The 24,448-nt window shown below is 35.5% G+C and overlaps 1 protein-coding gene and 1 long non-coding RNA gene across 2 annotated transcripts; one reads left to right on the top strand and one right to left on the bottom strand.

The window, feature by feature from the left end:
- Positions 1 to 850: 850 nt before the first annotated feature.
- On the bottom strand, positions 851 to 3,777 carry LOC132274691 (uncharacterized). Its single transcript, XR_009470490.1, has 3 exons — positions 3,649 to 3,777; positions 1,705 to 1,846; positions 851 to 1,252 (listed from the first exon to the last, which is right to left on the bottom strand). It is a non-coding gene; the product is annotated as an uncharacterized LOC132274691 (long non-coding RNA).
- A 9,342-nt stretch (positions 3,778 to 13,119) lies between these two features.
- Positions 13,120 to 22,857, top strand: LOC132274690 (DEAD-box ATP-dependent RNA helicase 46). The gene is made up of 8 exons (XM_059776021.1): positions 13,120 to 13,390; positions 13,965 to 15,201; positions 15,505 to 15,738; positions 18,534 to 18,602; positions 19,140 to 19,409; positions 19,517 to 19,867; positions 20,833 to 21,110; positions 21,296 to 22,857. The coding sequence occupies exons 2-8, from the start codon at positions 13,978 to 13,980 to the stop codon at positions 22,365 to 22,367; spliced, it is 3,498 nt and encodes a 1,165-aa protein (XP_059632004.1). The 5' UTR covers positions 13,120 to 13,390; positions 13,965 to 13,977; the 3' UTR covers positions 22,368 to 22,857.
- The last annotated feature ends 1,591 nt before the right edge of the window (positions 22,858 to 24,448 follow it).

Genomic DNA, 24,448 nt, shown 5'->3' with positions numbered 1-24,448 from the left:
ACTCACCTTCACTTTGGGAGAAAGAAGTTATACCATTTGGGCCAACGTCCTGTTAAAAGTGTTGGTAAAAACTGCTTGTTTCAATATCAAATTATAAAGATCATTCTTTTTCTTGCTTTTTGTTTTGACATGAGCATTTTCTAGATCAACGGAGACACCAGTTCCAAGCTTTATGTATGAGAAAATCTTTCAGCACTTTCAAGTAATTAGAATTCAGTAAAATAAATTTGGCTTACAAGATCTAAAAATGAGCAACATGATTTGTATCTTTGGTATAAGAAACGCGGTGAGATTTCTTTAGAGTGCCCGTACCAACTCTATTTTTAAACCATTGGGTTTTCAATTTCCACATTTCAAAGTCCCATAAAGCATGTGGTGGGTGAGTATCCAAATACTTTACTGCAATAAACAATCAAAAACCAAGAAGTACTAGGAACACAAAATATGCTCTTTTGGGGGAACATATGCTCAGATGCTTGCTTTGCTGCATTTGCAAGCTGTCAATTTGCCAATCGCGACCACATTCATTCATATGGCATTCAAATTGAGACTAGAATACTCTTTGTGTGGCTTTAAAAGGAACAATTACGAATCTGGAATCTCACAATATATAATATTCATCATATCTTTCTAGCATTGTTTTCCAATTTTATCCAGAACACCAAGTCCGTCCATTCTTGGTCCTAGTACTGACACAGAGACTAAGGAAGAAACTCCCCTTCAACTTATTCTAGTACTGACACGGAGAAATGGGGAATAAACTCCCCTTACACTGGAATTAGGGTGTTCCTCAACAACAGAGCATGCAAATAATAATAATAACAATAAAGATGGCATCCCTTACTTTAACTTGTAAGCTCAAAACAAACGATTTTTTTCAACATTATCGTTACAACATTCATTAGATCTACAAACCAAATCTTAAAAAATACGACTTAGCAGCGCAACCTATACTGATTTTTTTCTTGGAGTAAATCCCATTACCCTTGGGAACCAACATTAATTTAGAAAATTCCATTTTAACAAGGCGGACTTGATTGAATCTCGTATCATTACAACAACATAAGCAAATATCAGCTTTGTTCTTTAGCCTTCAGTTTTGATGCTCATATCAGTCCATCATCAAAAACTACTTTCCCTAATCTTAGTGCTTAGAGAGGATCCCCATCAAGTATCTCTGGAGTGTTCTTTGTTCTTTCTCAGATGCTCGCCTCGAACCCTGGCAGGGTTAAGTTCAAAGGAAACCGCCTCTCTGTTGTAGGAGCACAAATATACAGAAATTAGCTAATTATTAAATTAAAATGACAGTTATTTGACTTGATTGTTCCGCAAGAGTTCTGAAAGGGGAAAAATAACACTCCCTCTGGTCTCATATTAGTTGTCCAGTTTTCCTTTTTGATATGTCCCAATTTAGTTGTCACATTTGAGAGGTCAGCCAAAAGAAATACTATCTTTCCATCATTACCCTTTAAAATTTTCAAATATCTTCCAAATTAGTAATATACATTTTTAAACTTAAAAGGACAAGTTGGTAATTTGAGAAGGGGACAATGCATTAATTGCATGTCCCTTAAAAATTACTATTCCCATACGGGATGGAGAGAGTAATAACCAAGCTGAAGCATACAAAAGTTCATATAAAAATATGCAAGCCGAAACTAATTAGATCATAAGCCATATAACAATAACCCAGCTGAAGCATACCTTGTTAACATTGTTTGAAAGCTAATCCAGTCCCTAGTATAACATTTCTCCAGCTCAACTTTACATGATCTGATCTCTGTTATTGCTGTTAGCCACTACGATAAGCTCATATGCGTTAACACTATCCCCAAAAAGCTTGAATCTAGAACCACGTCAAAAGAAGAATTGATGAAATATAGAGAAAGGTATTAAAAAAAATTCAGGTTGAAAACAAACCACTCAAAAGCACAGTGGCGTGTAATGGAGGGATATCTAATCATTACTAGACCATCCACATATCAAAATTGTCAATCCATACATGTATGCTATATAAATGAGTAAAAATCTTTAGAAAAAATTCAAGTGAAACCTAACAACCATCAAATAGGAAGTTAGGAATTGTAATACCACGGGCTGATATTGCAGAACCAACTAAGAGAAGGAACAAACAAATTGACTCTACTTGTCATAACAAAGGAATATATAAACAATGTCAGCCACAATGTAGATCACTGTTCCTAATAAAATTCAAAGAACGATTAAAACAAATTTGGCTATGGTAAATTTAGCTTATGATAATGTTAGGTACTGAAGGAGTGGTATCTAATCAGCACTGGACCGTCCATAAGCACACCCTATGGTAAGTCTCACCCTCATGCTTGTGTTCAAAAGACGCATGAAGTTCAGTGGAGTCCAACTCTCTTGAATTGAAATAGTATAGCAAAAACTCAACTTGGGGGCAAATAAATAAATAAAGAACTTCATTATAAATGGAACTTCATCAAGCAACACAATTGTCAAGATAGAAAGACATTTTTATTTAGTAGCATCCATCAAAATATACTACAAGTCGACAAGACATGCATAATCAAACAGAATGCATAATAATTAATAGACTGCCTCAATTTCACTTAACGCCAAATATTCCGGAAATAGTACTTGATCAAGTCCATCCAAAAGTATGCCAACCATAAAAAAATAAAAATAAAATTTGTGATATATATGTATTGATGAAGATATATCAACAGAATGAGATTGTGGTACAAGATCTTACAGCCCCCATAAACAATTATGGTTGTAATACTTTAGAACCTTTTTGGTAGCCAATCATGATTTTCATTTTAAAAAATGAAACCAAAGTAGTTTTCAAAAAATACAATCAAATATGTCATCAAGGTTTATATGTTTTCATTTCAAATTTATTCAAGTAAATTGTGATAGTGTGCATTATGGGGAAAATATAACACTAATTGGGTCATAAGTTCTGAAATATATATATTATTTATCCGGCAATAAATTAGAAACCCACAAATCAGAACTACCACTGGGCCTAAAGCGCTCAGTGGTCGTTCCCAAATATGTAAGCCACTACGCAGATAGCCTTCCCTTATGAGGTTAAGAAAAGACTTGAAAGACAAGGTGGCTAAGATAAATCTAGCTTATGATTATGTTAAGTACTGTTAGGGATTGATTAAAACAGCACTAGACCGTCAATAAGCACATCGACATTATTACCTCACAATCATTTTGTACACCTAGAGTAACTTCTGCGGCTAGCTACACATCACTGTTTGGTGTGTGTTTGTGTGTGTGTTTGGATCATATAAAAAACAAACATATTTCAGCCACTACATGAATAGCTTTCCCAATGAGATTGAGGAAAAACTTCAAGACAAAATGGCTGAGCTAATTCTAGCTTATGATTGTGTTAAGTGCTGTTAGGAGGAGATTGAAACAGCACTAGACCGTCAATAAGCACATCAATCTTAAGAATCAGAATGTGAACTTTACTCTAATACATCACTGTTTGGTGTGTGTTTGTGTGTCTGTTTGGATCATAGAAAACAAACATATAGACCGTCAATAAGCACATCAATCTTAAGAATCAGAATGTGAACTTTACTCTAATACAGGTCCATAGAACACGTGTACCAGTAGGGGAGGGGAGAGAAAACCCTAACGTACCTCGATCTGGAAGGAGAAAGAAAAGGCATGAGAGAAACGGTACACGAGGTATCGACCACTTCGTCATCGGGGCATGGAGGGTGAGAACGAGGCGGTGATGGTGTTTGAAAAGTGAATTTTATGAACCCTAACCCTCATTTTATAACCTATATAGACTTGGGGTAAATTGCTCTTGGACCCCTCATAAATGCTAAAATTTCGCACAATTGTTTCAAAAATTGCATGCGATACCCTTGACGACGTTTGTGCTTTGTACAATACACACCGCAAATCGTGACTCGGGCAGCAAGGCAGCAAATTTTTTTTTAAAACCATTTTATTTGTTTAAAAGGCAAAATGGACCTTCTAAACTAAATATTATGTTGATTTCAATGATATATAGCGGTCAAACCATCGGCTATCACGTTTTGAGGTGAAAGTGATACAAAATACAAAGTGTTTTGCATGCAAGTTTTTAAACCACGGAGGAATTGTGTGCAATTTGACCATTTATGAGAGGGCCTGGGAGCAATTTACCTCATAGTTATAGGTACCGTGGTAATTATAAATAAAAATGGTTTTAGGAGTGTAATATCGTAATATAATGAAGATGGGGCGGGGGTGTGATAAACAAAAATTTACCCAACTTTAAAAAAATTTTACGTGATTACAAACATTCATAACTTAACGTGCAAGTAAATATATCACCGTTATTCATATATTTTTTTATATGTCAATTTGTAATTCGTTGTAATCGTGTGGTCTCGATCATGTAATAATAATTTCTTATCTGATCCATTCCCAACTTGAGTTCACCACTCAAATTGTCCACCTATACATATATATATATTTTTAATAAAAATTAAGTTTGGAAGGCAAAACCACCAAAATAACTCACTGTAATGATCATATTGAGTGTTGATAGTGTACAATTGATCATCATAATTTCAATAAGGAGTAGTGTAAATATATATATATATATATTGAGTGTTGATAGTGTACAATTGATCATCATAATTTCAATAAGGAGTAGTGTAAATATATATATATATATATATATATATATATATATATCCATATGGCATGTATATAGAGTTTATAACCCATTATATATTCTAAAAACTCCATAACATTCAATTTTGGAACAAATAAAAAACTAAATGTTGGAAAAAATAAAGTATTCCTCTATAACTGATTAAACAATAATTTTAAAAAAAAGCTAATTAAATGTTGAAATAGATTAAACCGTCTCTCGTCTTGTTGTTGGCGATAAAGCCAGTTGCCTAATCGCTGTCGACTTCCTCTCATTCCGACGAGGTCGACGGACCTTACGACAGTCTAGTCACCGCATGTAAGCAGTGACTCACTAATTGTTCTTCATCGGTAGCAAACCAAGGTTGCTGCCCTTCTTCTGATGGTCAATTAGGTCGTTGGATTGTGACTTGGTGAGCACCACGGATAGCGACCCAAGTCGTCGTCCCTCTTCAGCTGCGTTGGGTCGCTACTTTTCCATATTACGACCTTGGTCGTTGTTCCTCTCACGGTGACGTACCAGATCGCCGGTAGGCGACCTGGTTTACTGTTCCATAAATTGGGTTTGTTAAAGCTCACAATAACCGAATGAATGTGGCTCGTTGTTGGGTTGCGTAGTTGAAGCTTCACCGAATTTAACTAAGTTTCACCGGAATTGTAGAGGTGAAGCTCTCACTGTCGTTTGCACCAATTAAAGTTCTCGTTGGCGTTTGCACTGATTGTGGGGCCCGAAATTGTCAGTCACCGAATTGAGGTACACACACGGGACTCAAGTTTTCTTGGAATGGGGTTCACTGAACTAGTTGGTTAGAATGAAGATCACCATACCTATTCATTAAACTTGTTGAAAAACAAATCACACCATAGTTGGGAAGGTTACCAATTGGGTATTCTTATTCGGTTTGGGCTTGGTTTCGTCATAACTGATTTTACTGTCTGGATTCAGTGTGTATAATATGTGTGTGTGTGTGCAAGGGCATTATCGAAATAGACAAATGTGTTTTTGAAATTTTATATCTTAAAAATGTCATGTGCATTTGTGCAATGCACATGACTAAATTTATAACGAACCAGTGACCTTAAGCCATCCTTTACCACATTTTTTTAAACTTAGGGAACTTATATATACAAAATAAAGGACACGGGTGTTATTTATCCAAAATGTAAACATTAAAGATGGTTTCCTCACCTTTCCCTTCCATTAAATAAGATTCATTTCACCATTTATTATATATATATATATATATATATTTCACGCATGTTCACTAAAAGCAATAGCTTTGCTAATGGGCAATGCATGCTGCTATAATGTTAGGATTTATATGCCCTGGCATAGCAAATTCATATCTGGATTATAGTGACATATGTTCCTGACATATCTGAAATATTTATGATTTATATAATTAGTGAATTCAATGTATTATGTTTCGATTCACTGTGAAATTGATAGTGTCCATGTAATTACAAGAAATATTTATATATATGTATGTGATGGCAATCAATGCATGATATATAAATAGTAATTATAAATTGTTCATAGTCGGTAATTATGGATGGACTCATAATTAATTAAGACTTGAACTGGATCCGCGTTAAGTTGAGATATATTGCGAGAGCCGTCGTATGCAATTACTCCCTATCACCGTCATGACATTTGACTCTTAAGCATGAGAAAAGTATAGACTCTTTTATTAATTAATAATTACTTTGATTTGTTCGGCGGATTCTTCGGGATCCTTAGACCGACACTTTGGGTAGTTATGTAATTAATAGTTAGAGGGTTATATTTTCAATATTTGCATCATTGCTACTTGTATTTATTTTGTATTGATTATGGTTGATCACAAAGTAAATTTGAAGGCCTTCGTGTGTTTTTAGACAAAATGATTTATTATATATTTATTTATTTAAATTATTATTTTTGTCAAACAAATGTTTTATTGTGATCGAGCCAGAAATAATCAAAGGTACCAAAATAGATATATTAATTAAGTAGTCGGATTGATGGCTTTATTTATCCGATAACTAATTATGCATAGAGGGGTCAAAGTGCAATATTGACTTAGAGGTTATTTATTATTTAATTGGAGTTCAATTAATTTCTTTTAGTGGAGTAGAAATTAATTTATGAATTAATTAAATTGGGTCCATGGACCGGGCCAATTATTAATTCATTGTAGCCAATAAAATAATAGGCCCAATGGATTCTCACTCATAGCCCAACTTGATATTGGAATCATATTAGATTTGAGACATATGAATTAGAGATGGAGAAGGATTTGTTGTTTCCTTTTCTTTATTTTTATGTTGCCTATAAATATACATGGTCTATGTATATTTTAGGGGGTGATTTTTATGAGAAGGAAAAATGAATAAATTTTCTCTCTCTAGAAAATTAGGGTTTATGTTATCATCTAATGGAGGCTCCCACAAGCCTAGTTTTCCAAGGTCATTCATGGAGGCTTATGAGTGATTCCTAAAGGCAAAACAATTACCAATAAGATGGAGATCCAAGAAGAAGGCATCTTGCTAAGGGATCTACAATAAGTGAGAACATTCACTTTAGAGGAAAGTTTTAAAGGTTTACTCAGACCTTTGATGTAAGTATTCAATCTGTTAATTGAATGATACATCATATTTTTTTTTTTGCGTAAAATTTGTCTCTATGTGATGAATCAAGATCTATGAATCAAAATCTCTCGAAAAGTTTTTAAAACTTGCACGTTTCCCAACAGTTTGCACTAATAGAAATTTCACAAACCACGTACCCATTTATATACAAGTTAAAATCATCCCCAGTAATATATATATATAGAGTGGTACACTGAGAAGGACGTGTTATTTGATACAGTGATCAAAGCATTCAATACTTGTAAGGGCACAAAGGGCGTAGCTTAGTGAGATTTTGTAATACCCCCAATTTTCAGAGCATTTTAATTGTTTTATTTGGCTAATTGTTGATTATTTGATTTAAATGGCTATTTTATTAATTTGGTTAATTAGGTTATTTTAAATTATTTAATGTGTTTTAATTGTCATTATTTGTATATGTGTAATTTGCTTGGTTAATTAATTGGTTTATTTTATTTTAATTAATAATGGTTTAGACTTAGAGTTATTTGACCCATATTGGGCTAATTAGATAAGATCAAGTTAAGTTATATAGAATTATTGCCATGGAAAGGTGTGTATATATATGTGTATGTTAATTTTTATATATATATATATATATATATATATATATATATATATATATATATATTAATTGGATATTGATTTTGTAAATTATACAGGATTTATTATTATTATTATTTTATTATTTTTGTTATATTTAGATTATGATTTGTGGGTTAGTATATACATATGTAATAGTAAGAAGAATAGGGTTTTTATACATGCGTGAGTTATAAAATAGACAGAGATCTAGAGAGAGAGAGATAGAGGGAGAAGGGGAAGAAAAATGTGATCGGAGATAGTTTGAAGGTTGTCGGAATTAGAGAAGAAGACCCGAGAGATTGTGTAGTTGATTTTCAATCCGAAAATCATAAGGCAAGTTCTTTATCTATCTCTTCCACTTTGAATCTATAGTCTCTTCATCACATGCTAGATTTTAGGTTTCAAATCAAAGAATTAATTGGACTATTAATTGTTATGCATTAATTGAATTAACTGTTTTCATGTTAATATGTATTTGTTCTTTACATTGATGGGTTTTTTAATTTAATGCATGACATTTGTTTTTAATTGAGGGTTCTTGTGTATTTTCATCATATAAATCGTTGATAATCGTATAAAACTTAGAAACTACGTTTTTAGGACCCAAACGACAAGTTTACAAGCCTAAAATAGATCTGTGAAACTACTGCCGTGACTTTGTGCTCGAGCACAACATTGTTCTAGGCACCGGTGCTCGAGCACTATGAGTTATCTTCAATCACAGGGTTATGCTCGAGCACAAGGAAGTTGTGCTCGAGCTATGGGAACTAGTTTTCTTCAAAAGTGTTCTGAATGATCTCGATTTGAGTATAAATGATCCCGAATATGTTTATAAGTATTGGTAATAGTGACACGGGTTTAAAAATATATAGAATTGTATTAGATTCTCAAGATTTGATGTTTGATGGAAATGATTAAATTATCTAACAAGTATAAGTTAATCTTTCGTGATATATAATTTGTGTAATTAAATGTAATTATTGGATCATGGCTATAATCATTGTTGTTGTTGTACTTATGATTTACAAGTATGATTAACATTGTTAAATATGAGTAAATAGTATTGTGGTTCTAATCATTCCTCTACCGCATGTATGTGGTCCTAGATTCGATCTACGACTGTTTGTGGTTATTGTGCCATTATTAGAAATGGCTATGAAGAGATTTATCTCTGTATGTGATGAGATCATCGAGATATATAATAAGCTATAGGCTCTTTGATATTTACACCATTGTTATATATGGCTTTGTTGGATTGATGTATAGGTGGACTGGCTAATAAGTCACGACACTCTATTTGTGTCATTGTTAGATATGACTCTCTTTATTGATAATGTATTATACATATATATATGTGAGCCATGATACGAGCTTGATGTTCCGGGATCAGTGGTTAGGACTAAGGCGTAAATTATCGGTTTAGATTGGTTGCTGGATATATGACATATGTGTACCCGGGTGTAAGGGGACTCTGGACCACCTCGTGTACGATTTTTCCATAAGATACCCACTATCTGGTTAAGACTGTCCTATTGTCCAGTGAGAGTCTTAGTGTGTATATATGTATGTATCGATTATGTAGATATTGCATGAGTTTACTTAAGGGTGTATGGATTGTTGGTTCTCTTATCGGGTTGTAGTGTAAGGAACTTGTTTGTGGGTCTGACCCACTATTTATTTTCAGGTCCTCGGCAGTACCAGTCTTAGAGTTATTCGTGCAAATCAGAGATCATTCATATTCACTATTTTGTATCATCGATGTATGACATTATCTTTTATTTCTTAGACTTTGTAGTTAGTTATTGTTTAACATTATTTCAGGTATGGGATTTTTATTAGGGGTCCTTAATATACGGATTTCTGAGTTATACTTTGGAGGTTTATGGTTTATTGGATTTTTTGGAGTATTGGTATTAGAGGATAATTATTTATTATTTAATTTTCCTTTCGATCAGCATTATTTATTTATTTTTATTCCATTTGTATTATGTGCTTGTTTTAAAATATTAATTATTTGAAATCCCCCTGGTTTTGGGCAAGGACTTGATCAACCCGCGTTCCGAAATTGAGAGATATCACTGATTTCTTTTATATTTCAAAATAGAAGGTTGGAGCAGATGCCTTCATAGTCAGCAGTTGGGTAGCTCCCCGTTGTCCTTGAGAATTTGGCTTCGAGCTTTCACACCCAATAACTAACTTATAATCTGACATTTTTACCATAGAAGAAAAAAAAAAAAAAAAATAGAAGGTAAGAGATTCAAATCCCCATTAGAACATACGAGTGTGGGAGTTTATTTCCAAGAGGGCCAAGAGGGGGGGGGGGGGGGGGGGAAATGCGTGAACAATGTAAGTTGTGAACTAGAGCGTGTTATTTTTGTGAAAATTCATTCAAATACGGGAATCGTATCACAATAGTAAGTTGAGAGAATCCATGAAAAAACAGTTTGAACAAAATTAACATAACAACAAGGGTTTAGTGTGGTGGTAGGGGTGGCAATTCGTGTTGACGTATCGTGTTAGAATATGGGTATTCTATTATATTGGTTGACACGAACACGACACAATTATTATTCGTGTCAAGAAACCCTAACACGGACACAATATGATTATTATACGGGTAACACGACATGACACGCGTAACCCATTTAATAAATGGGTCAAGGCTTGACATGGTACAACAAGACACATTTAAATCATTTTTTACATGAACATGACACATTTATTCAACACATTTAACTAAACGTGTCATTTTTTAAACGAGCACGACATGTTTAGTTAAATGGGTTATAAATGGGTTGGCAGGTTAAACACGAACACGACACGTTTAATTATTGTGTAAATTCGGGTCGACACGATTACGATACGAACGTGATTAAGTCAAATCCAAACCCACTTATTCCATGTGTTCGTGTCGTGTCAAATATTGTCACCCCTATGTGGTGGTATCTTTTTTATAATCTTATGTTGAAATGCTATTGAAGAGTTACAATTAGGAGAGGAAAAAAGAAAAAAAGAAAAACCTAAGTAATATCAAGTTTTCTTATACTTTATATAGGGGTGCAAACGGATTGTTTCGGTTCAATACAGTTCCGTCGGGAACCGAAACCGGAACTGATTACAACAGTTCCTTAAAAATGGAACCAAAACCGGAACCGTTATATATGGAACCGAACCCACGGTTTGGTTAGGTTCCACGGTTCCCCAACTATATACTTTTTGGCTATTGTTCCCTTACTTATTTGAAGGCTTTGAGCCCATAACTAAATCAATTAAACAAAATATATTTTAAAAAATTTATCCTTTACCTGATGTACTGATATATATCTAATTTGCAAAGACTTGTATACACACACACACACACACACACACAAATTTCATTACAACAAATGTTGCCTACCAAATGAAGGTTCAACATACAGATAGTCAAATTATAGAAGTTTTAATTAAGCATCCAAATGAAAAGCTCAACAACAGAGTTAAGTAGAAGTTTAAAAACATCAAGTAAATGAAAAACAGTAGTCAAGTAGTAGTTTTAAAGCAGTAGTCATTACCAAGGTGGACTGCGTGTTACTGGTGTATGGCAGCAGTAATATGTAATTAATTCTATATATAATTAAATATATAATCATATATATATACATATATATGCGGTTTGGTTCCCAATGGTTCCCACAGGTCTGGAACCAGAAGCTTACAGTTCAGTTCTGGTTCTAGACCCGTGGGAACTGAGCATACAGTTCAGTTCTGGTTCCAAACCCGTGGGATTCGTTGGGAACCGAACCGTATATATATATATATATATATATATATATATATATATATGATTATATATTTAATTATATATATTATTACAGTTCCAGATTTTCAGAACCGGGACTGTGAGAACCGGAACCGAAGCCCCGATTCGATTCAGTTCGGTTCGATTCCACAGTTCTACGATTCTACGGTTTTTTTGTGCATCCCTAACTTTATAGGGTAAAGTGTAAAAAACTCCCCTGGACTATGTTTGAATTTGCAAATAACCCATCTGAACTATATTTGGTGCATGAAACTCCCTCAACCATTACATTTTGTTGCAAAATGCCTAGATTATATTTTATTAAATGACCATAATGCCCTTTCTTATTGAAATACACTTGATCTATTTTTCTTATTTGAAATAAATAATGAAAAAAGTCATGCTAATTTGATAACATATTCTCCATTAAATTTGCAAAAATTAATTGTTTAAATAAAAATTTTAAGTAGAAAAATTTAAAATAATTTAATTAATTTCTTAAATTTTCATTAATATATTACATGAAAAGAGGTATTTTTTATTTATTTAAGTAGTTTATTAAATTTTCATCAATATATTGTATGAAAAAGAAGGTATTTTGGTATTTTTATATGATAAAAAAGTTTAAACGGGGTATAATAAGTTTTATTATACATAATAAAATTTTAATAATAAGTTAATCATTTTTGAAAATGAAATTTACAAATCTATTTATTTATTTTTTCATTTTTATAATAAATTGATGTTAATAATAAAATTAAGGTACATTATATAATTAATATTTAGATAAGAGAAAAAAATAAAAAAAATAATTTAATAAGAAATGACAAACTTAATGAGAAAGGGTAAAATAGTCTTTTACCATGAATTTGTCCTCAATTACAACCCATTAATAGTTCAGGGGATAGTTTTTAGTTCAGGAAGTTACTTACAAAAGAACAATAGTTTATGGGGAGTTTAGTACACTTTACCCTACTTTAGAATTCCTAAATTTGCTTGTTTTATCAAATATTTCAAGTGTCTTTCTATGAATTGGGTGGGGGATTAAATTCTTTCCGATACTTCCTCATAAAACCAAACTATTCCAAGTTAATTTTTATTTTATTTTTTTAATATTATGTAAGTTAATAATTCCACTTTAATCTGAATGACATGACTAATTATCATATTTAAGGAATATAAGGGAAGAAAATTTTTTATCATATAAAAATAAATAAAAGGAAAACCACTTATCTCTCTCTGTGTTTTTGTCAAAGTTAAAGTTGGCGAATCTCTTTTTTCCAATATATAAGTTTTTTTGAGAAAATGAAAATTTTGTAACGTCTAGAACCTCTCCTAAAAAAAAAAAAGAAAAACCAAATTTATATATTGTTTTTTACAATATATATATATATATATATCGTATAACCAAACGGATCCTTACAGTTTACACGGTTAACATTATTTAAGTCCAAAAATATCATAGGTACACAGCCGAACTCTGTACTATCGTTACAGCCAATAACACACTACCTTCCTGAACCCTAAACATCAAAAAGCGGTCGAGCCTTCACTGAAAAATCACCCATTTCATTGAAGTCGCACCACTCCTCTTTCGATTTTCTCTCACTGCTACAGAGGGACACGAATCGAGTTCTAGGGTTTCCATTCTTCTGCACGGCGTGGCCCAAATCAGGAGAGAGAAAGAGGGAAACCTAGAGAGAGAAAGGACACAGGTTTCTCGATTTTTTCAACAAGGTTAGCATGTTCTTCGAGCTTTTATCCGAATCAATTTATTGTTTTGAATTCCTATTTGATTGTATTTTAAAGATTGAGTTACTCTACTCGTGTAGATCCGATGAAAGCTTGCTTTTATGTATTCTGTGTAGCTGATTTTATCTAGAGTTTGAGTGACCGGACTTTAGCTGTATTCGTGTTGGTTTGGGTTTTCGTATCACGCATAGTTGACGTCCCTAGGGTTTTATCGGTATGTAATCAATCGACCTAGGCGTTTTCCTCCCCTAGGGCTTACCATAACGATGTGGGTTTGTTTTTTGTTTTTATAAAATTTATTTTGTGTGTTTGATTCTTTAAAAAAATTATTGAAAAAAGTAGGAAAAGAAAAGAGATGAATAGTAGTTGTTTTTGGATGAATTGATTTTGTATTGTTGATTCCCTCAGTTATTCATGTTGCCTTATACTGTTATTTCATGACTATATGGCATAGTCTACATATTGTATTTGTACCTGTAATTTATTGTCTTGGGTTTTATGTGTTTGTAGATATATATTGTATCTGAAATTTATTGTATTGGGTTGTATGTGTTTGTAGATAATCATTGAGCATGGCAACTGCGGAGCCAGCATCAGCTTCCCTTGGTCCTCGGTATGCACCTGACGATCCCAGTCTGCCAAACCCCTGGAAGGGATTAATTGATGGAAGCACTGGTCTTCTATATTACTGGAATCCTGAAACTAATGTCACCCAGTATGAAAAGCCGACTGCTTTGCCACCTCCTTTGCCGCCAGGGCCACATCCCACCTCATCTACACCTAAGCTGGCTCCTATACCAGGGGTTCAAACAATGCAACAAAATGGTGTTCTGGGCCAGCATGGGCAGCAAGTGACGCAGACCCCACAACAGCATGGGCAACAAATGACCACTTTATCACAGCAGCATGCACAACTAATTCCACAGGTCGCTCAACAAAATAGCTCACCATTAGCACAAGCTGGGCAACAACAAGGATCACAAATAGGACAGACCATGCAACAGCATTTGCAGCTGCCAACTCAACAATCTGAGCAGCAAATGATACAGCAACCGAATCAGAAAATACTATCACAGCCAGGACAGCAAATGCCACAGTCGGGACACCCAATGCAACAACAGTCAATGCAGCAAATGCAACAGCAGCTGGGGCAGCAAACACAGTTGTACCAAGGCTCACAAATGGGACAACCGCAGGGACAGCAATTTTCACAACAACAGATGCCATACATGGCCTATCAGCATAATGTTCTTCCACAAGGGCAGCAAAGTTCACAACCGCAGACTCAGCATATCACACATGGACAGCAGTTTCCCCACCAACAAGAGCATAAGGCAGGATTCCCGCATAGAGAGGATGTTGATTTCCAGAAAGGAAAGCAAATTGGGTTTTCTCCATCACATATTCAACAGATCGGTGTGCCAAATGTTCAAAATACACCTTCAGGAACCAATTCCATTCAAATGCCGCAGATGGGTGTTCAGCCTGGTCAAATGCAACAGTTTGGTAGCTCATCCATCAATATGCAACAGCCCGCTTCTTTGGCTCCATTGCAGCAAAGTGGGATTGATTTAGTTCACCAGCAGCGTGGTCCCATTGTTCAAAATCAGACAGGCCCGGGAATGTTGCATAACCAACAGTCCAATTTGCCCCCTGTTGGTTTGAAGATGGGGTACGAAGAAATTCCAACAGGAAGACCTGGAAATGAATATTTCTTTAACGCTAACAAAGATGGGCCTCCTATAATTCCCCAGCAGCCTAAGCTTGCAGCAATACCCATGGCAAGAAATCAGCAGGCATGTTCAAATTATGCTCATTGATTATGTTTCATTGATTCTTATTCCACTCTTCCAATGCTTATTGCTTAGGTCTTAACATTTTGTGGCTACTAATGTCAGTTTGCCACCTATGCGTATTTTTGATTTGGCAATTCAAATAATAATGTTTCTCCATGTATAAATGTTGTTTAAATTTACTATATGACATGAAGGATCACGAGTTGCCTTCTTTTGATATCCTTCCATATATCTTGTATACCTTTTTTCGTCACAATATGGTAATTATGGGTGATTGCTGATATTGTTCCTACTTCTAAATAGGACATGAGGATGGGTGGTGTTCCACATCAAAATGTTGCACCTGGTGTTACCGGTGGATTGCATGTTGTACCAGGGCCTTCCTCCCAAAACATGTACAGTCATGCAACTGGTGGTCAGACATTTCCCGGTAATGCTTTAATGCGGCCTCTTCCTTCTACAAATATGGGATCGTCTGATGCCATTCATCTCTCCCCTGTTGACGTTTACCGTCAGAAGCATGAAGTTACAGCAGCGGTTTGTAATTTACCTTCTCCAGAGAATGCGTTTATTATCATTGTTACATAACCCTTTGATATCACAGTTTCATTTACTTCGATTTTGGAATAGGAAATCTACTGTATGTTTCTGCGAAAAAGAAGACACTTGAGGTTTTAAATGCAAGTAATAACATAACCATACGATATCACAATTTTATGTAATCTGATTCTGGAACAGGAAATTTACGGAATGTTTCTGTGAAAAAGAAGAGAGTTGAGGTGTTAAATGCAAGGATGTCAGGATTGGGATCCTACCTAGGTCGATGGGGGGTTCATAGGATCAAGATTGTTGGATTGGATTGTGTAGAAAAATAGCTCAAACTAACTTTTTAAATTGGAATGTCTTTAAAATAAATAGAGAATAAGGCAAAAACACAAAAACCACATAGAAATACTACTATTATTTTTCTAAGAATATACTATATCATACATTTACAACAAGTCCATACAAGTATATTAGAGAATATAGCTCAAAGCATATATAACATACATCTAGGGACAAGTTCATTTTAGTATATTAGTGAATCTAGCTCAAGAGGTAGAGCTCTTGCACTAACCATGCATTTTAACACCATCATCATCAACAATCCAGCAGTAATTAGCAGAAATGTTAAATATCAAACAACCAATTAAAGCAGAGACTAAACAAACACATAAAAAGAAAGAACAGGAAGAAACATAGAGAACTTTTCTAACACAAAAAAGAAAGACCAGGAAGAAACAGATAACTTTTCTCAGGAAAAAATTGGTTGTGTTTATCGCCTTCCTGTTTAACTGAATTTGACCAACTTTAACTCAATCTCATCTCTTTAGGACCTAGTGTGGTTATTGATTGACAATCACAATTAATTTTGTCATATGTGTAGCTTTTGAGGGAGGGATGAATTCCCCTTTTGAACGCTTCTTTAAACAGTCTTATTTATATAAAAAGAAAAGAAGTTACTTATCAAAAAAAAAAAAGAAAAGAAAAGAAAAGAAGTTAAAGTTAGCATGCAAAGCAAGCTAATAGTCACTAATAAACTAGCAATTATAGTTAATAAATATCTGCTACTTTATAATGTAACTCTTTAACACAATAATATATTATATTGCCTTCATATCATTGTTGTGTTTGGTTCGCCAAGTGCTTCAGCAACCTGGTGGTGCAAACTGTGTTCAATGCTTTTTTGTTTTGACATCTATTGGTTGTAATAATAGTTTAATCAATTTTGGAATTTTATGACTTATTTTTGGATCAAATTGCATAGGGTGAAAAATTGGTTGTGTTGACTTCTTAGCTCTTAGCTTGACCTTCCCCCCTTGCTCTAAGAAAAGAAAGCAACTCCAACCCCGGATTCCTCCTCTGCTTTCTACATAACTAGGGTAAACCAAGTTCCCACATGCGTCCCTACGATGTAACCTTAATGAATTGCCCCAAGTCACCAGCCGTTCTCCCTTTGTGGGTCACTGAGAGGAGTTAAACACAACGAGATAGCCTCTGCCAATGGGGGATTCCTATAGAAAAAAGGAAAGATTCGTATCCCCAGGAATGGCCTGTAAATCTCTTTTGGGGTTCTTAGATCTGTGCACGCCTCTCAATCTAACATTGCTGCATAGGCCCATTGGATGTAGCTTGAATCCACTTTATCTACCTCTTGTTGATGGGACGGACTATCTATGGATAAAAAGGAGGTTCTTTGCCATAACGCCCATTCTGGGACAAGTTGGAAGAGGAATTCCTAATTCTTACACTGATGAACCGGATCACGCCTGATCAGTGAAAAATTATTACACCAATCATTTACGAGTGAGTATTATACCAAAAATTTACAAGCGGATGAGTTTGAGAGTTGGCAAGGATGAGTTTGAGAGTCAAAACCTGCCCTAAAGGTAGACGCAGGCATGAAAGAGCGCAGGATAGGTATAGGGCTGCCTTTCTGGTTCACCATTTTCAACTCTTTACCCAACTGACCTAATGGTTGCTCTAGTCTTAGTATTCCATGTCAGCGCTCCTGCTAGCTATGACACTCAGAAAACTTTCACCTACGGAAGCGAATGATGCAAAGGAAGCCTGCGGCTCCCAGCTTGGTGTACACATTATACCAATAAGTAGCTAATCCCAAGTGAGAGCATCTGACACTTCCAAAGGATACGAATGTGTAGCTTAAGTCTTCCCATACATGCCCCGGGGAAAGGAAAGAAGGACATCAACACAATCGACCCGTATTTTACTTCATTTTCGCTGGCTACGAAGGAAATCCCACTCATCTTGACAATGAACTACAGCTCATTTGGATCTTGCTTTTTTGATAAAGGTGCAGGGGCCTTCACGTTTAACTGAATTTGACCAACTTTTACTCAATCTCATCTCTTTAGGACCTAGTGTGGTAATTGATTGGCAATCACAATTAATTTGGTCATATTTGCTCAAGTTAAAGGCCCTATTTGGCCTTGTGTAGCTTTTGAGGGATGCATTCCCCTTTTGAACGCTTCTTTAAACAGTCTTACTTATAAAAAAAGAAAAAAAGTTAAAGTTAGCATGCAAAGCAAGCATAGTCACTAATAAACTAACAATTATAGTTAATAAATATCTACTTCTTTATAACGTAACTCTTAACACAATAATATATTAAATTGCCTTCATATCATTGTTGTGTTTGGTTCGCCAAGTGCTTCAGCAACCTGGTGGTGCAAACTGTGTTCAATGCTTTTTTGTTTTGACATCTATTGGTTGTAATAGTAGTTTAATCAATTTTGGAATTTTATGACTTATTTTTTAATAAAATTGCATAGGGTGACGATGTTCCAGCTCCTTTCATGACATTTGAAGCCACAGGCTTTCCTCTAGAGCTACTAAGAGAAGTAAGTTCTTGTACCTGGATTTTGAACAATGGTTCCAAGTTTTAGTGCTAGATAATAAGTGTCAAATACTTCCATTCATTCATTTTTTATTTTCTTTTTAAAATTTTTTAATTTATACTTCAAGCTTATCAGTTTTCACTTATCGCAGGTGCGATATCTGCTCCAAAGGAGGAGCACATGTCGTACGCTGCGCTGCTATGCGCATACTCACGTGACAACTGTTCTGACTTTTGGAGGCTGCAAAAAGGACAGTTGGAGCCTTGTGCGTCTTCTAGAAGGGTGGTTGGCCCTTCATCCAAATCACATTTGATGTGACTGGGATTTCTAGCTTATTGGCTCCGTCTCTGTCTTAATTTCTCCCTTTTGTTGCCTCAAGTTGCTTCAGTAAGCAACCACATACCCATGGGTTTTCTTTTTCCATACATTATTTGGATATCAGGCCTTAGTTCGTTGTATTTTACTTTTAATTGTGTGTGGTAATTTCAATCAAATGTGCTTGATTTTCTAGGGGTTTGTTATATCTAATTTTTGTTTCAGATACACTATGCCGGGTTCTCTTCTCCAACACCAATTCAGGCGCAGACATGGCCAATAGCACTACAAAGTAGGGATATAGTGGCTATTGCCAAAACAGGATCTGGAAAGACACTAGGCTATTTGATTCCTGCCTTCCTTCTTCTTAGACATCGCCGTAATAATCCCCAGAATGGCCCAACTGTGTTAGTTCTTGCTCCAACCCGGGAGCTTGCCACTCAAATTCAAGATGAGGCCATTAAATTTGGCAAATCTTCTAGGGTCTCTTGCACGGTGAGTTGCTGATTCTTCTTTCTCTTTAAGCTTTATTGATAAAATCTTCTTCTTTGCTTTTTTGGACCGACTTATGGATTTATCATATGATGCAATTCTTGTTTCAGTGCTTGTATGGTGGAGCTCCCAAAGGCCCTCAATTAAAAGAATTGGATAGAGGAGCAGATATTGTTGTGGCTACCCCTGGTCGGCTCAATGACATTCTTGAAATGAAGAAAATTGATTTTGGGCAAGTTTCTCTTCTTGTGCTTGACGAGGCTGATCGAATGCTTGACATGGGTTTTGAACCGCAAATACGCAAAATTGTGAATGAGATACCTCCACGCCGGCAAACTCTAATGTACACAGCGACCTGGCCCAAGGAAGTTAAAAAAATAGCTAGTGAACTTTTAGTTAATCCTGTTCAGGTGAATATTGGCAATGTTGACGAGCTTGCTGCAAATAAATCTATCACGCAGGTAAGTAAGAAATTTAGGCTGCCCTATGAATGATGCAACAGTTTGGATGTGTATAAGGAAAAGCTTTGGATTGAAGAAAAAGAAATGAGTGTTCTGGCAATTGGAATTTATCATAAGTTATATTTTAACTTATGGTTTAATTCGGAGTCTCTTTTTTTTATTATTTTTAAATTTTCTGCTCTTTTAGCGCTGAATTACCTAATACTCCCTCTGTCCCAAAAAGGATGTCTTGTGAGTCACGGTTCCCCAAACAGGACATCCTTTTTGGGACAGAGGGAGTAACATGTGTAACAACTACTGCCAACAAAATCTGTATTCTTGTTTGTTAAGCATCTTCCTCAAGGAGATCAGGAAGTTGAATCTTGACAAAACTGTCCACTTGTAATGGTAGGTTCTATTGGACCTCTAAGTCTGATATGGTCTGGAGGTTAATCTTGTATGTATAATTGGAAGTAGGCTTTAATGATGATTAGTGACAGGCTAATTTGGACTTCTATTGTATGTCTTATAGTGGGTTTGATGGATATTGTTCTGCAGTAGTTCTTTTCCAGGTTATACTCATATACTTTCAAATGGAAATGCCTACATATGATGTTCCACCTTGATGAGGATAATCACAAGTGGACAGGAAAAATAGTACTGTATTTTTATTTGTTCAGATTTAATATGAATCCTGCGATTCAAACTAGAAATTATTAAGATTGAGGATGGTGGTCATACTTGGTTGATTTAAAAATCTATTAACTAGTCGCCTTTTCGGGCAAGTTAACAAGCAGTGTGATGCGTACCTTATTTTCTGTTGACCAAGCACAAGTAGCAATCAAAATGTGAAATATTACTCACCATGCATAATTTATGTAAATAAATAACTGTGGCATTTTGATACTTCTGCTAATGTTTTTTTCTTTTTATTTTTCTTTCTTTCTCTTCTAAAAAATATTATACGTTATTATGATTCTGTGCAGTATGTTGAAGTGGTGCCCCCATTGGAAAAGCAGAAGCGCTTGGAGGAGATTCTTAATGCCCAAGAACGGGGTTCTAAAGCCATTATATTCTGTTCTACGAAAAGGTTGTGTGATCAGCTTACACGTAGTATTGGGCGTAACTTTGGGGCTGCTGCAATTCATGGAGACAAGTCTCAGGGCGAGAGAGATTGGGTTCTGAATCAGTTCCGGTCTGGAAAGACCCCAGTTTTAGTTGCCACAGATGTTGCTGCCCGGGGGCTTGATATCAAAGATATAAGGCCAGCTCTCCTTTCCTTTTTTTTCACTTGGTGGTCTTGTTCAAAGAATTTTAAATTTAAAGCTAACATGATACACAATAATGGAACAGATTTTTCAAATGGTTGTATTTTCATGGAGGATATGGCATCATCTGTGAAGAGTTACTTGTCGCTATGTTGCTTATTTTCAAATTGTCATGTTACAGGGTGGTCATCAACTATGATTTTCCAACTGGGGTTGAGGATTATGTCCATCGGATTGGAAGAACTGGGAGGGCTGGGGCTACAGGAGTGTCGTACACCTTTTTCTCTGACCAGGACTGGAAATATGCTGCTGATTTGATAAAAGTTTTGGAGGGGGCTAACCAGCGTGTGCCTCCAGAATTGCGAGATATGGCTTTGCGTGGTGGGCCCAGCTTTGGCAAAGATCGGGGTGGGATGAGCCGTTTTGATTCTGGTGGTGGTGGTGGTGGGCGTTGGGATTCTGGTGGCCGTGGTGGCATGAGGGATGGCGGCTTTGGTGGCCGCAGTGGTTCTAGGGATGGAAATTTTGGTGGCCGTGGTGGGATGAGGGATGGTGGTGGCTTTGGTGGCCGTGGTGGAATGAGGGATGGTGGCTTTGGTGGCCGAGGTGGAATGAGAGATGGTGGCAGGGATGGTGGCTTTGGTGGCCGTGGTGGAATGAGGGATGGTGGCTTTGGTGGTCGTGGAGGCATGAGGGACACCGGATTTGGTGGCCCTGGCGGTGGTCACGTTGGTTGGGACAGGAATGAACGAGGCCCACAAGATCGGTACAACATGGATGGGAGGGGCCGGGGTCGAGGCCGGGGCCGAGGGCGGGGCAGGTTTGATAACAGAAGGGACATTACAGATCGGAGCAGAGGCAGAAGTTATAGCTCTAGTCCTGACAGGGTTCGAACATGGGGCTATAGCAGGAGCCGGAGCCGAAGCTCAAGCAGGAGCAGGAGTTATAGCAGGAGTCGAAGCTGGTCCCGGAGCCGCAGCCCTCGTCGCAGCCGCAGCCGGAGCCGCAGCTATGACAGATATGAAAGACCTGAAAGGCCCCGTAGAACAAAATTTGATCAGAAGGAACCAGATATGCCAGCATTCCAGGCTCCTCCTGAATCTAGGATGTCTCCTATGTCCCCAGGTACCGTACCTCAAGGCAATGCATTTTCTGGAGCTGAACCACAGGTTCAGTTACCAGTGGTTGACGGTATTGAACCAGTGCATCCGCCCATGGGGGATGAGTCGAGCAATCCAGTGGTTGAATCTTAAAGATGTGATACAGGTTTTATGTGTTTTCTTCCGAGTGCGGTGCCTCAGTTTTATTTTTCCAGTGGTTCTCCACTCACTTTTGTTGAGAAGACGGTTAAATGTGGTGGTGATATTATTGGCAGCAAGTTGAGGTTGGGCTGCTTAGGTGATGATTTGATATGATGATGAAATTAAGAGCAAATGAATTATCTTTCTGCAATTGTTGTTGTGGAGAGTGGGTGCTAGCTAATCTAGGAAGCTATTTTTGGAGGTTGGACCTTAGGGCAGCTTCCCTTCTTCTTTCTGTAGGGGGCCTTTTTCCTGTATTCATCTGTTGGTATTTGGAATTGAGTTATGCCATTTAATTGTTAGTCCCCTTTTGGGGAACTAGGGTTAGCAACTGCAATGGTTTCCCTTAAAACTCCAATGGTCACAATGATGACGTTGGTACGAATTTATCATAATTGTAAGAAATATTTTGCAATGCAACCTTTTTTCTATTGGAGTAGAAGTTATGGTGTATGTAAACAGAGGAAATGAAAATAGTGACTTCTTTTTTCTTTTCTTTGTCACCAAACAGAATACCATATCATTGAAGTGGGAAAATGAATTTTTTTGTTTGGTTATACAAATTTTAACAGTGCTTGAAAGTATTGACTGTATGAGCCTTGCTAAAGAGTTCAGTTATGACCGAGCCTGTTGTGTAGGGTGGTATATTGATAGTGAAAACTGTGGATGAAGACTTGTCTGAGTTTTAGCTAATTATTAATACAGAGCAATAAGCCATAAATGAAAATGAGAATGCATGTGGTAGAAATGATGATCTTTAAAAGATTTGTTGGCATCAACACTATTCATCCGTAGCATAAATAGATTTTAATTATTTGTTTTTCTTTTCTCTTTATTTTTTCACGGGTGGGGCGTGGTTTGGGTCGTATACTTCTGGGACCAGGGTCCTTTATAAGAAGAATTTTTAAGATTAGCAGTAAATGAGTAATGACTGTAATGTTGTGGAGAGGTATTTAGGACCTACTCTTACAATGAGATGCCTTTTTCAATCGTTGGATTGAGAAATTTTTAGGATCGAAGGACTGCAACAGAGTGCTCATTAAATTTTAGGGTGAATTACATTAAACTCCTATTTTTGTTTTACTAAATTTCTATTTTCTATTTTTTTTTGTCAATAAATCCCCTTAACTATTCAAGGGGGGTGATTTAACTAACGAAATTAGCTGAAAAGAGTTATTTGGACATTTAATTTCTCATATATTTTTTAAACAAAAATGTCCTTGTACCTATTTTAATATACCCTCATATATATATGTACTCCATTATCACTCTTAACTACATACCTTCCACCATTGCAACAACACTTACTCTTCCATCATTATAATATTATATATAATTTGTATCATAATATAATGGTATATATAATATGCACCATTAAATATTATTTATAATATATTTTCATTTCCATCCAACCTTTAGACCAATATAAATTTAGGTTTTTTTCTTGAAAATTATTTACTATATATATATATATATATATATATATTTGAGAATTATATTGTGCATTCATTTATTTGGTTTTTATTGATTTTCATTTTATATAGATTTATTAAAGGAACACTACGAGAAATAATGGGCTAATTTTTTTTCTTTTTTATATTAATATTTATGCCTATATGTTTTCTTCTTCTTCTTCTTCTTTTTATTTTTTTTTTAATTTTTTTTTTTTATATATATTTCAATATCATTTTTTTCTATAAAAAAATAAAAAATTCCTTCCATGTGACTAATATAAACTTGTCAGTTTAGTAAAATGTTAAAACAAAAAAAACAATAGAAGTGTTAATTTGTGTGAATGATGTCGTTTAGGTTATTTAATAAATAAAAAAATAAGAAACAAAGTAGATTTCAAATGGACTTTAATGGGTACTTAAGTCAATTTATATTTCAGTTCTCTTTCAACTAATTTCTTTTAGTTAAATTACTTTTCTTGAATAGTTGAGGGGGATTTTTTGGCAGAAAAATAGAAAAAGAGGGTTTAATGAAAAACACAAATAGAAAAGGGAGGTTTAATGTAGTTCACCCTAAATTTT

This window comes from Cornus florida, unplaced genomic scaffold (genome assembly GCF_030987335.1).
Source record: "Cornus florida cultivar Cherokee Brave unplaced genomic scaffold, ASM3098733v1 CherokeeBrave_3.0.0_Hap2_Chr09, whole genome shotgun sequence".
Lineage (NCBI taxonomy): Eukaryota > Viridiplantae > Streptophyta > Magnoliopsida > Cornales > Cornaceae > Cornus > Cornus florida.
This window is presented reverse-complemented; position numbering and strand designations above follow the sequence as displayed.

Coding starts and splice junctions, on each gene's coding strand:
- LOC132274690 (XM_059776021.1), top strand. CDS start 13,978: ATGGCAACTGCGGAGCCAGCATCAGCTTCCCTTGGTCCTCGGTATGCA. Junction 15,202..15,504: donor CCATGGCAAGAAATCAGCAG/GCATGTTCAAAT, acceptor ACTTCTAAATAG/GACATGAGGATGGGTGGTGT. Junction 15,739..18,533: donor AGCATGAAGTTACAGCAGCG/GTTTGTAATTTA, acceptor AAAATTGCATAG/GGTGACGATGTTCCAGCTCC.